The sequence below is a fragment of the Bremia lactucae genome, linkage group LG8 (assembly GCF_004359215.1).
Source record: "Bremia lactucae strain SF5 linkage group LG8, whole genome shotgun sequence".
Classification (NCBI taxonomy): Eukaryota; Oomycota; class Peronosporomycetes; order Peronosporales; family Peronosporaceae; genus Bremia; species Bremia lactucae.
The window spans coordinates 2,690,174-2,703,830 of record NC_090617.1 but is presented as its reverse complement, the minus strand read 5'-3'; the positions used below and the strand labels follow the sequence as shown (position 1 = coordinate 2,703,830).

Here is a 13,657-nt window from a genome sequence, read left to right as displayed (position 1 = left end):
ATCTGTGGCAATTGTCAAAAGTCTGTGGCAATAGTCAAAACGTCTGGTGGCAATAGTCAACATGTCTGTGGCAACAGTCGCACTCAAAAAATATATCTCGTATAAAAAATATATATTTATGACATGGGACACCCTACCGCAGTGGGGCTGGCTACCTGTGACCATTTCACGCCCAACCCACTGGTTCTCGCACTCCTATTCATCGTGAAGTATAACATGATGGCATCCTTCAAAACATCATCTCTTGGTAGTTGTATAAAGCTTGCTCTACCTCATCCTCAATTTCTTAAAGCAATTGTAGCCACTATACTTGATGCAAAACAACAATTACTTTAAATAATTATTGCTTCACCCCAATCTCCACGCGCGCACGTGATTGGTCCGTTTGGCGCTCTTCCTGAACAAGTCGCTATCGTCATGGACTTCCTGCGTCAGGTGGCTACGGACCTGCATGCGCTACGAACTGAGGCCAAGCGCAAGTACCCCGTCGTAAAAGAGGCCGTGGATCGTGCTCTAGAGACGCTTCCATCCCTTCAGCAGCAATATGCGGCACTTGTTCGTGTCGAAAAGCAGGCGCCGGGGCCGGGACATTGTCTCTTCCAGAGCGACAGCGTGCTCCGACCCTTCTTACTCGCATGCAACCACACAAACGCTTCGCACAAGATACTACTCTTAGCATTCAGTAGTATTCAACGTCTCGTAAGCTGGGATGCCATTGCACCCGCAAGCGTGAGCAGTATCTTGCGTGTATTACAGATCCAAGCCGAGAAAACAACGTACGCGGACGTGCAAGTGAAATTACTCCAAACGCTTTTACAACTCATGACATTAGCGTATGAAGAAACAAAAAATCGCGAGATGTGCGCTGATGGGATGGTCGTAGGTACTAAAAAAACGACTCGTTTTCTTTCTTGATACGACACAAAAGGTATTCATTTCGTTCGTCTGTGTGCTTGTAGAGAGGCACGTAATTGGAAATGAAGAGGTGGTTATGCAAGCTATTTGGATCTGTGTCTATTTACACGCAAGTAGCAGCAGTGCAAGCTCTTTAGTCGGCAATACAGCCGCTATGACAATCCGACAAATTGTGTCGCTAGCATTTCGCCACGTTGACGCAAGCGCGGATGCAAAACACGTGAGTGTATTGCTATTCCAAGATCTCTGTGCTATGAGTCGAGATGAGCAGGGATTGTACGTAAAACGAACGCTTATGTCGTCCATGAGTGCAGCCCTTGGGGTCGAACTCTTAGAGACGATCATAACATCTTACTATGCGTATTTTCGACTCGATCTGGAGCTTCGAGCCGTACTAAAGCAACAAATGACTCGAGTTGTGCAATCAGTCTTGGAAAGTGGCTGTCATGAAAGACACGGAGGAGGGACTGTGGGGTCGGGAATCATGGGTCCCACCCACTCGTCGATTACGACAAGTACTATTACGGGTACCGCAACGTTATCCTTTCCACTGCTTGTACGCGGAATGCGCCTTGCAAGCACATTATTGAGCCATTTTGCTGATTGTCTGGATCGAGAATGTACATTTATTCTCCATATCCTGTTAGAAATCATTGCAACAGGAACGTATACGGCTGTCGACACATCCTCCAAGTCTTCGTTGGCTTTAATAAAGACCGTGGACTCGAAATTCCATGCTACGAATGCCATTGCGACATTCAAAGACGCCAAGCAATTGCTCGTGTCCTCGTCAAGTGCGAATACCTTTCATGCAAGTGTGAATTATGTCACGTGGCCCGTTCTATTGTCGCTCGAAGTCTTGAATCGCATTTGTCTGGAACCCACGATGGTGGCTGCGATGGTCCAGTCTTCCGATAGCGTCCTCGTAGCGATGATACGAACCACTTCGTCAGTGATTCTCACGTCAACGCCATTAGATTTTCGACCACAAGGCGTCGAAATGCGCTCTGGACTTGAGCTCTTGAATGATCACGAGACGCCTGTCCTTCAGCCATTTTACATGGCTATTCGCGTCGCGGCGTCGTGTCAATGCAATATGACCGCTGCTGTCTTGGAACTCTCTCGGGATACGTGTCAAGAAGCAATGTGTGAGCAATTGGCAAGCACGTGTGTCGCCGTGATTGCCCCCGCCGTAATGCAATCGATGAATTGTGTTGTTCGGTATTGTCGTGAAGTCGAAGTCGTGAGCATGGCATTAAAGTCGTATCATGTCCTTGCAACAGTAGCATCGCGGCTTCGTACGCACATGGAGAGCTCCCGTGCTCGAAAGACATGGGGCAAACCCATGGACGACATTGTGCTTACGTGTTTGCGTGCACTCTGTGGCTTTTCGTTCCCATTACCGGATGGCATCTGTGGCAATGGGAAGGGAGGTGTTTCAAGTCCTAAAAACGCAAGTGAGTTGATCGAAGACAGTGGTTCGGAGGATGGCGAAAGTTGCAATGTCGTGATTACGTGGCGAGAAGTTCAGGCTATGAAAGCGTTGTGTGGAGCTGCTCACGTCATGGAGAATGAATTGTCGCAGCATGAGTGGTGTATACTCTTGGAAGCGTTTGAAATCATTGTTGGCTTGACGGATTTAAAGCTAAAACATGGACAACAGAAACTCCCGTCAAAAAGCTATCGTATTAGTACGTTTCGAGTGGAGAATGAAGATGTTGAGCAACAACTGTATATGCTTGGGACGTCATTAATCGAGTTTTTTCGAAATGCAGTGAAATTGGAGCAAGAAGCAGTAACCATCTTGCTGGATGCAGTACGGCGAGTCTCGTGGACTCAAGTAGGGCTTCCAATACCACGTCAAGACATAGCAATCGATATTGATGCCAAAACGACTTTACGACCCGAGAGTTTACATCAAGACGATAACGACGCGTTTCAAGTTGTGAGCACTCATCAAATGCGTATCTATCAAAGTTATTTGGGAGTCGGACTCACTGGAACGGGGTCATTTGTCCCTTGTTTTGCATTACGTATGCTCACGCAATTAGCTGGAAGTGATACACGCTGTTTCCAACTAGTGATGCACGAATTGGTTCTCATGAGTACGTTTCGCCCTCAGCTTCCGTTTCAAGCGTCGCAATTCCCGCAATTAGATCAGTTTCAAGTCTTTACGACAGATTGTATCTTACAACTCATGCAAACAGCCTTACAACAGTCCAGTCATTCCGTGTCGCTCGTCAAAACGCACAAATCAAGTCCTGTTGATATACGTGAAGCTTTGGAATGGGATCAGCACGAATTACTTGCTCCACTAGTAAACCTTGCACGTTCGGATCAAAAAGATCGTTTGTTTACGGGACTGCTCGAATTATTGAATGCTTGTGGTCATTTGATCAAAGCTGGATGGCCACTGATCTTTGCAGCCATCCAAGAAGCATGCGAGAAGGGCGATGCCAAGACCCAAGTTGTCGCTTTCAAGTGCTTGCGTGTGATTGTCGATGATTTCATGGTCGCTCTTCCAAGTGCCTACCTTGGCGATTGTATTCAATGCATTGGACGCTTTGGAAGTCAAGCGAAAGACGTGAATATTAGTCTCACGGCAGTAAATGAACTCTGGACCGTCGCAGATGTGCTTGGCAAACCTATGAAATTAAACGTCACGACTTCTCGACATGATCAATGGGGCTCAATCTTTACGGAATTTAGTCATGTCGCGCTCGATTCACGAGCTGAAGTCCGTAATAGTGCTTTGAACTCATTATTTGGCACCGCGGTGACGTACGGAAGTCAGTTTGAATTGAAAGAATGGCAATTTTTTATGAATTCCACTGTCCTTCCATTAGCCACAAAGTTCTGTGAGACCACGTCCAGTACGACATGTACCGAGTCGTTTTTGCAGCATCATTCTCGTGATAGTCCCGAGAAACAATGGAATGAATCCCGTGTACTCTTGCTCACGGGCATAAGTCGTGTCTTGGAGACGAATGGGCCCTTTTTGTTGCAATTTACGTCGTGGTTTGAATCAATGTGGCACGATTTATTGTATCATGTTGCAAAGAATGCGGCGTTTGGTGTCCCTCACGAAGTCGTGCTTGCTGCGATTAAGACGCTTCAAACACTCTTGCAAGTGTCTTCCGCAGGCGATTTGGATCTTCTGGCACAGTCTCAACCAGTGCGTGCAGGAGTAGGTATGCGTGTCGTTGGAGGAGCATTACTTTCGTCTTCAATGCCTGTGTCAGCACACGTAACAAATCGACGGCCAACGTCGTTGTATCGGGATCCGGCACTCTGGAACGAAGCGTTTTCGACATTATTGCATCTCTGTGACGAGCGACAATTGGCTGCATTACAAGACAAGGAGCACGTGCGATTGTGGTGTGAAGACGACGAACAGGAGATTGCAAGTGCCGTTGTTGCAGTGCTTGTGGCGCTGTATTTGCAAGCAAAAGACTTTGAATTCAAAGAACGAACAGAAGCAGTGGAGAAGATGTTGCACGTATTTCGTGTCTTGGTATTTCGACATGTTTTGGAACCTTTAAGCACGATCAAAATTACAATGATAACAAGCACGAGTTTACAATCTCGCGTCTTGAATGCATTTGAAGCGTGCCAGTCATTTGCATCTCATCCAGCAGTCCATTGCATTGTTTTGGATCAAGTGATTGAGTATATCCAGGAATCGTCCAAGAAAGAATTGGTTTTCTTTACACGACATGCACTTACAACACTTGGTAAGCTCTACGTACGTGTGTCTATGGAAGCAAGAAACGATCGATTTCTCGCCATTCTCTTTTGTATTCAACCTTTCTTACCATGTGCTCGTGTAAGTTGTTCAAGTTTGTGCAATGAGTTCGAGACAGCAGCTCAGAAGGCACGGACACAGTTGTGGAAATATGCTTTAAAAGTACTCGTGTTGTTAATATCGAATGGTCTTGTGGCGGTTCGATTGGCGGAAGCGTGTTGGCGGCCATTGCTAGCGACAATTGTGGCATTTGTAGAGCCACAGAGTGGTAACTTTCCATCGTGTGTTCAATCAGAAGAAGATCAAGTCGTGGTGTTAAGTCTTCTCGAATGTATTGTGAATTCTTTCACGAAATTGCTTCGAGAAAGCGACGAACACATTCAAAAACATTCTCGTGCGTTTCTACACGAGTTGGTTGCGGTGCTTTGTTCTGGTATTAATGCCGTGCATTATGACAAACTCATGCTTCAATGCTGTGTCGGTCAATTAACGACTTTGTGCCTTCAAGTACTTGACAAGGACATGGCTTTGTTTCTACAAAAGCAATTTGTCACGTGTTGCAAGATGGCAATGCAACACTTTATGACGTTCGAAAACGGGTTCGATTCAACGATTTTAATGAAAAACAAAGACATAGTCGCTGCGCAAGAGACAGTAGTGGTGCTTTTAACGAGTATCTTGGAGGCAGCATTGCCACGTAGCTGTGTTCTTGAATTGTATTCGTCGTTATGTGGCTGTATCACGTCGTCGGACGAGGAAGTTCGACAGTGGGTACAACGTTTATTATTACGACTAGAAGACGACTCGTTGGTGGTGCTTGGAATGAAGTAGTTTATTGACATTTTGTATTAAAAAAAGTGGCTAACTAGTGATGAAACAAAAAGAAAATCTTGAAGGGTATTGAGTTCGACACGTACAAGACTGATTCTTGTCTTTTATCCTGAATGAATCAAGGTGTTATTGTTCTCTGTCGAGACGTTGTAGCACTTTGTACGAATCCAGCAGTGGCAGCAGCAAGCTTGGTCATGGCGATATATTGTGCTTGAGTGACTTCTTGCGGTTTTGGATCCATGCAACAGAGCGAGCCAAGGACTGTGTTATGGCGATCAAGGATGGGAAAACCACAGTAAAAGCGCATGGTTTCTTCAAAATGGGGTACGATGACAGGTTTGGTTGTCACAATGGAATGTTGACACAACGTTTGTTGACGTGGCAAGCACGTGCATTGTAAGTCTTGTATGTTTGAAGCCAAAAGGAGCATTTTATCCGCGTATACTGTCGTCACGATGCTGACGGAGCAATTTAATTGACTTGCCGCTAATTTACAGAGCATATTGAGCTCCGGCGCGTCTTGTGTGGCATTTGCAAGACTACCGTTGTGAAAAGGAACGTAAGGAATCTGAAAGCGATGGTGAACGCTCGTTGACAACTCGTTCTCCGTGCTTGCGGACGTTAAACGGATTAAACGTCGTTCTACTGGCTTTCGTTGTTCTTCCACTTCTTGCGTTACGAGGTATTGAATCACTGTACGCACCGAGTGTTTCCGAGTCCCTGACGAAGATCGAAATTCTTTTTGTAAAAGATGTACGAGTTTCTCGGTACTTGGCGTAGAATCAATGCATTCGTTCTGGATTCGTGGACGGCTTAATGAAGTCGACTGGTTTGTTTTAACAGTACTTTTGTCAACACGTTCCATACAGCGTAAACACACGCGTACAGGTGTGAGACCGTAAGCTTCTTTGGATTCAATCTCGTGAATGGACCAGCACCGAGTACAGACAAAGTGGCCACATACGTGACATTGATGTTTTCGTGTCAAGACACGCAATGACTTGATACAGCACGTACAGTGCGTATTCATCGCCAAGAACGTATTGGGAGTGGCTAGGGGCTGTGCTTGGAAGCGACGTCGTCGAATGCTTTCTTGCAAGTGGGTCACGCCCTTTGCGAGTCGCATTACTCGAGCACGCATTTGGGAAGCTTGCGCGAAACGAGTCTTGTTGGGGACGTCCTGAGGATGAAATTGGGCAAAAAACGTCACGCGAATACATTTCGGGTCGCGTTGCTCGTGGAAATGAAAGCCAATGGTCAAGTGATGCAATAGCTTGACACGTGCGTAGGCTTTCACTTTGCCTCCTTGTAATTCAGTGTCGTCCATGGAACTACACGTTAGTGTGAAGGAACGACTTTGGTGACATTTTTTGGTTGGATCTGGTGTAGTGACGTGCGCTCGTTCGAGAAAACACCATTGTTCATTTAACGCAAAACGTTTACTATGTAAAAAGACGCTTGTTTTCACCGCCACTTGTGTATCGTGACGTGGTACTAATTCAATGGGGTTTGTTTGCTTGTGTCCGTTTGTGGATGGAAGGACGTGGACTACGGAGCCATGGATAAAATCATTGCGATATAAATTCCGCATGACAGTGTTGTGTCCACATTCCGTGGTTGTGCGCAAGAAATGCACGAGTTCTTGGAAATGGCATCGAATGGTGCCTGTGACCAGAACTTGGTGAATCAAGTGCGTTTGTCGTGACAAGTGGCGTCGTCGTATGCCTCTGGTCGCATCGAATTGTCGTGTAAATGTTGTAAAAGTCCCGCGTGACGTGCGCTGTGGTATCCATGAATTATTGAAAGCAGTAGCAGTTGAAAGGCTCTTGAAATCAATGGCATGGGCTTCGACTTCAGCACGTCTACGGAGCTCATTGTCGTTTACATGAACGCGTGGATTTCCGTTAGGAGTTTGGTGTGGCATTTCGATTGAAAACAATGAAGATATTTGCTTATGTGGGGCTTGAGTTTGATAATTAAGGCGCAAGGTAGTCATGAGTCGACTAGTTTTGTTGTAAGGACCATCTTGGGGTCGTTCAAAGCTTGTTTTTCGAGGTTTTGGCTGCTTAATGAGACCTCGCTCGCCTAATGATAAACCACGAATTTGAGATATCTTTTTTTTAAATATGTTTGGATATTTATTCTTTTTAAATTATGAGAGTATGGGCATCCAAAATGGGAATTTTAGAGCTTCTGTTTGTTTAACTTTCCATAAATTTATGGGGTCAAATGGTCTTAGGCGTGGTCGAGCTGTCGAGGCGATACAAACGTTCTACTGTCGCTGACGATAACTCGACGGCCAATGAAACCTTGCACATCCGTGTCGAAGCCACAGTGGTAGTAGCGCTGGCGCCGGACTGTTTATTTAAAGCTTTTAACGACCTGACCAGTGCTGCAAAAGAGCTTCACACAACTGACACATGCATTGAAGATGTGGCTCCGGGCAGCAATCAGGCAGTTTGCGCTTGCACTGCTAGTGAGCCTATTTCGCGCGGCCTAAGGTACGAGTAGGCTGAAAGCTTCTTTTATTACCTAACGTCAGGATGCGGCACTTCGTGACGTTGTGCTTGAAGCTCCGTCAAGCGCACTAGATGAGCACGTTGTCTACCATTTCTTTTTACTGATACGTAGCCAAGCGTACGCGCTAATGTAGAATTGTACAGCCTGCTGATGCGATAGCACAAATTTTGTATGCTTAAACTAAAACCTGAATTTCTCGGGTGTTTAACTTTAAATATATGTAGAATACTTGTAAGAAGGAGGTTTTCTTCTAAATATATTTTCTGCAGACTCACATGATCGAAGAGAATCAAGGCGGAACGTTAAGATGCATTCCGATTGTAAGCTCGAGATAGCTTTTCGCTAATGGATTCTCGGTCTCGCACTATTGCGTCGTTAGGGGAGAGAATTGCGCTTGACCTCATCATTTAACAGTTTCAGCACTTAATTAATTTGTACAACTAAACGTAGCAATCGAAATGTTATCCTGAGGTCGGACCACGTACTTTCAAAATGAATACTATTACTTAAAATGAGAGAGTTAGCTATTTCATCTTACCTTTTACACTTGTATTTAAAAATGTGAGATGTATCTGACTCGAGTGACAATTTCGTGACGAGTAAAAAGCAACGACACATTAAATTGTAAGATACTACTATATGTAGCTCTGTATTTATCATCTTCATTGTTAGCTGTTCGAAATGTGTCTATACCGTCATTTTTACCCTTCATTGTGATAATTTATGTGAAGAAAAGAAATCCTGAAAAAATGACTCGCAAAGTCACACTGCGAAAAGAAGGTGTCCAACTAAATCAGATGGCGACGATCATACCGTATTTTATGCAACTCTACGTGCCAACATATCGAGAGATATTCGGCATCATGATGAGTATTTTGTCGGTTGTTTGCGGTTACGCTGATGTGCCTTGTTCGCTTTAAGTACAATAACACCCAGTTACTGCCTGGTTGACTGTGATGTAAGTCGACAACGAGTAATTTAGCGTAACTGTTTACAGAGTAGTACAGAATGGCGACCGTTTAATGACAAGTATGTGGCGATATGCTTTTGAATTTGGTATGTGGATTCGAACTACAGAGGGCCGACACAAGCGCAAGCCTGTTGTGTCTAACATCAGCGTTGGATATATTTTGGTATATCTAATTATTCGCTTAGTTGTCTGACATCACATTGCGTGTTAAGCTCGGCTAACGCTGACAAAAAAAGAATCTCTAAAAAAATCAATGTTAATGCGGCAGACGGAGTCCTCTAAGTCGGAATCATGCCAATCATTTGTAAGACCTTTAGGTTTGTCGACAGAGACTTTTTTCGTGGTAATGTCCTATACAATCGGCTCGAGACCTGTGTGATCATCAACGCAAGGCAAATTAACTTATCACCTGAACCATTGTTCTTCCTCGAAACCGCTTAATAATTAGTAGTGCAATTCGACTGTTTGCGATAGCCCATGCTCAAGTTGACGGCGTTTCTCTACATTAATGCATATACGGCAAATAGAGCAAAGGTGCTTATGTCAGAAAATCGCGCGGCGTTATAGAATTTGCACACTCTATTGTGGTCCGTGATAAGAGGGGTGTGAGACACGTATCCTTAAGACTTAAGCATATAAATTATCGCTAACGCATAAAGCATCGTCCAAAATATCTTTGGCGGCGGTATGCATGTATCGTTTTGGATAAGATGGACGCCTGCTGGTTACATTCCGGCCATGAAATTCAACATCCGCTTTGTACTGCCCATCCACCTGTCGAATAAGCTCTCAGTCACTTACATTGAATTTTTGATAGGAACATTCAAGTGCTGCGAGTTATTGATAAAGCGAAGGCTCTGAACGTTCATATTCAAGCGCTAACACTGGCAACATGCCAATTTCGCGCATGCGCTTATTATCAAGCGCTGTTTGTCCAAAAAAACGGTCGATATTTACCGACTTTCAAATAAAATAAAAGCTAGCAATAAATATGTGACGCCGTTTCTACTGTGAAGACAGAGGTTGATTCGAATAAATAAAATGATCCAATAAAAAAAACTTTATTTGTTCAAATCGACCTGATGTATGTATGCACAAGTAGAAACGGTACTACCGAAATGGAAGACTGCTCTTGGTTCCATCTGCCGTAGTGTTATTAAAAATCCATTAATTCGATACACATGCCGTGAAATATGGTCCCGAGGTGCTTGCCCTATATGGCACAAATGTTGATTCTTCCTCTAGTTTAACACTTTCAATTTCGAGCAGCAAAGCATGGTGGCAACTGATAACAAGTCCGAGTGCGGCTTCATGGAAGAGGAAGATAATCGGACGACTCTTATGCCCTTCAAACCGTATCAAATCAAGTCTCTACTCTTTCGCCAATGTTTGGCCGAGTTTCTCGGAACTGTGGTATTAGTCATGTTCGGTGATGGCGTCGTGGCCCAAGTTGTGCTTAGTGAGGGCACGAAAGGGGAATATCTTAGTATTTGTTTAGGTTGGGGTCTCGGTGTGCTTTTTGGGATATATGTCGCCGGTGGCGTTTCTGGTGCCCATTTGAATCCAGCCGTAACCACTACACTGGCTCTATATGGTCGAATGGAATGGAGAAAGGCTCCGTGCTATATCCTTGCGCAGTTTTGTGGTGCTTTCGTCGCAGCAACTGTGGTCGGAATCATTTATTTTCCCATGTTTACGGTAATTGACCCCGATATGACCTCAACGCAAGGCATATTTGCGACCTACCCATACAGTGATGATGTTCCGGTCGGCACGTGTTTTCTCACGGAAGTTGTGGGCACCGCGCTGCTCCTGGGCGGTCTTTTTGCCATCGGTGACGAGCTCAATAAGCCTGCTAGTCCGTATTCCCAACCTGGTGCAGTAGCTCTACTCGTGGTGGCAATTGGCATGTGTTTTGGCATGAACTCAGGCTTTGCTATTAATCCTGCCCGTGATTTTGGCCCTCGTCTGTTCACGTGGCTTGCAGGTTGGGGATCGCAGGTGTTTACCCTAGGAGACAGTTATTTTTGGGTACCAATCATCGGGCCGCTGCTTGGCGGACCCATTGGTGCTGGAATTTACGTTTGCGTTATTGAGCATCACCACCCACGAAATGTTAGGCATCCATTTGAAAGTCATGCATTCATTGCTTAGTCCGATGGATAATGCTTTGTTAATTAATTGACTTGTAGACGATATTTTCAGCAAATTACAACAATTTCACTCGATTAAGAATGTCGCGGTAAAATTTAAATTCCAATACTTGAAGAAATCGTGCTTTTTCGCCATCTTTGCGACTTATTATCAAAATTAGTCTAACAGAAGAGATGAAATCGATGTGTCTCACGATCGATGGCATCAAATCCACCAGCGTAAAATTGGTCATTTCAGCGCTATTTCAGCGCTATGCTTAGCCAAAAGCGTGCTGATGGTTTGTTTGATGTTGATACCTATATCAAGCATAAGTGGCTGCTAGGTCGGTACGCAAATGAGTTTTAATCCTCGAAAAAAATAAAACTTTTCGTGCTAAGTTAGTCAAAGCTTTACGTAGCAACATCTACTTGACCATGCGGACACTGTTGAAATATAGAAACGAGCTATTCCTTTTTACTTCTATACAACACAATTTCACAGGCTATAGAGCTAAAACTTAAGTATTCAATGAAGCTAGACTTGGTGGTGTTCGGGGTCGATACGAACGAATATGCTTTAAGCCTTTGCAGTTTGTCAAACTCGCAAATAAATCGAAAGTTCCTATAGTTTTAAGACTTGCTTCTTAAGTATTTTTTTGTACTTCGACATATTCATCCATCTATCACTTTGAATGGAAGACTGTCTATAATACGCTTAACAAAAGGAGAGCGGAATATAATTTTGTAAGAAAATATAAAAAAGCTCTATCGTTGTCTCTCCCTACAATCGATTTCTGTTTGTGATAATAACTCGATCCTAGGGGAGACAAGAGTAAAAAAAAGGTTAGCGCAAAATCATTGTTAGATTTTGTGGCACGAAGTGATTCTATAACTTCGGATCACGAATGCCAATTCGCTTAGTGGTGGTACCCATCGAATTTTGTTTATATCATCAGCTGGCCTCGTTCCTCGTAGCTCGGCTTTAAAAATGCGGGTTAATGCTATTTTGGCTCTTACTTACTTTCTGACAAAATTGATCTACAAGCTTTATAAAGTTCTTTCAAGAACAAAAAGTCATATATCAGCTTGCCGATATTGTTTGTAATTTTCTTCCTTTCTCGTGTCCCATCTGCACACAAATCAACCATTGCTGATGTCTCAGTCGACACATCTCTTAACTTCAAATCGGAGAATATCATTGATATCATTCCTAGCGCTGTGCCATGGTGAGAATTGACAATAAAGTTGAGAGCGATTATTTGGGCGTGCAAGAGCAAGATGTTCGCATGAGTTCGGAGCCCATGAAATCGTATCAAATTAAGTCTTTGCTCTTTCGCCAATGTTTGGCCGAATTTCTTGGCACTTTGGTCATGATCATGTTTGGTGACGGCGTCGTGGCCCAGGTCGTGCTTAGCCAAAGCACGAAAGGAGGGTACCTAAGCATCAACTTGAGTTGGGGTCTCGGTGTTCTTTTTGGAATACATGTCTCGGGTGGCGTCTCTGGTGCCCATTTGAATCCAGCCGTGACGACGACACTGGCTATTTATGGTCGTATGGAATGGAGAAAGGTTCCGTACTATATTTTCTCGCAAATAGCTGGTGCCTTCATTGCAGCGCTTCTCGTGTGGATAATTTATTTCCCCATGTTAAAGGTCATTGATCCCGAAAAAATATCAACTCAAGGTATCTTTGCAACGTACCCATACAGTGATGACATTCCAGTCAGCACGTGCTTTCTTACTGAAGTCGTTGGCACCGCGCTGCTCCTGGGCTGTATTTTTGCTTTCGGCGACGAGTTGAATAAGCCTACTGGTCCATACACACACCCTAGTGCAGTAGCTCTCCTCGTGGTGGCAATTGGTATGGCTTTTGGCATGAACTCTGGCTATGCTATCAATCCTGCCCGTGACTTTGGCCCTCGTGTGTTCTCATGGATTGCTGGCTGGGGATCAAAGGTGTTTACGCTACGAGACTCTTACTTTTGGATACCAATAATTGCACCACTGGTCGGTGGACCCATTGGCGCTGGAATTTACGTTTGCCTCATTGAGCATCATCACCACCCACGAGACTATAAGGATCCATTTGAAAATCAATAAAGACTTGTTTGCATTGTTCATCTCATAGCTAAGATTCTATGTGCCCCGTCACATTCTTAAGAGAGGATGCATTGCGGCAGGTACAATTGCGGTTTCTACAGTCAAAATGTTGTGCATTCTTAAAACCTTCAAATCGGTGACAAAACATTGCTTTGGTTTCTTAAACGGGGTAAAGTTGCCCTAATGTTACACAATCCCCGTTAGGTACACATTGTTAACGTAAGGGGATGATCAATTACTTCAGTGATGAAATTGTACCTACCTCTTGTGTAACGGGGTGTATCGTTACATGAAATTAACACTTAAAGGTTGTTAATTAATATATTATCTAAAACGTAGATAATATTTGGAGGATATTACTTTATACAGTAATATTCAGAATTCTTATCCATAAATAGGTATAGACCATTTATACCTATTTATTCCGCAGACTAATCAGCTGTAG

The 13,657-nt window shown here is 44.0% G+C and overlaps 5 protein-coding genes across 5 annotated transcripts; 4 read left to right on the top strand and 1 right to left on the bottom strand.

The window, feature by feature from the left end:
• Positions 1 to 417: 417 nt before the first annotated feature.
• CCR75_000816 (uncharacterized protein) lies at positions 418 to 5,491 on the top strand (the record flags this gene model as incomplete). The annotated part of the gene is made up of 2 exons (XM_067958922.1): positions 418 to 883; positions 960 to 5,491. 2 exons carry the CDS (start codon positions 418 to 420, stop codon positions 5,489 to 5,491), a joined length of 4,998 nt encoding a protein of 1,665 aa, XP_067815765.1.
• A 118-nt stretch (positions 5,492 to 5,609) lies between these two features.
• On the bottom strand, positions 5,610 to 7,415 carry CCR75_000815 (uncharacterized protein; the record flags this gene model as incomplete). The annotated part of the gene is made up of 1 exon (XM_067958921.1): positions 5,610 to 7,415. The coding sequence occupies one exon, from the start codon at positions 7,413 to 7,415 to the stop codon at positions 5,610 to 5,612; it is 1,806 nt and encodes a 601-aa protein (XP_067815756.1).
• Positions 7,416 to 7,720: 305 nt separating this feature from the next.
• CCR75_000814 (uncharacterized protein) lies at positions 7,721 to 8,290 on the top strand (the record flags this gene model as incomplete). Its single annotated transcript, XM_067958920.1, has 2 exons — positions 7,721 to 7,992; positions 8,281 to 8,290. The coding sequence occupies 2 exons, from the start codon at positions 7,721 to 7,723 to the stop codon at positions 8,288 to 8,290; spliced, it is 282 nt and encodes a 93-aa protein (XP_067815755.1).
• Positions 8,291 to 10,256: 1,966 nt separating this feature from the next.
• CCR75_000813 (uncharacterized protein) lies at positions 10,257 to 11,135 on the top strand (the record flags this gene model as incomplete). The annotated part of the gene is made up of 1 exon (XM_067958919.1): positions 10,257 to 11,135. One exon carries the CDS (start codon positions 10,257 to 10,259, stop codon positions 11,133 to 11,135), a length of 879 nt encoding a protein of 292 aa, XP_067815758.1.
• A 1,201-nt stretch (positions 11,136 to 12,336) lies between these two features.
• Positions 12,337 to 13,212, top strand: CCR75_000812 (uncharacterized protein; the record flags this gene model as incomplete). The annotated part of the gene is made up of 1 exon (XM_067958918.1): positions 12,337 to 13,212. The coding sequence occupies one exon, from the start codon at positions 12,337 to 12,339 to the stop codon at positions 13,210 to 13,212; it is 876 nt and encodes a 291-aa protein (XP_067815757.1).
• Between the last annotated feature and the right edge of the window lie 445 nt (positions 13,213 to 13,657).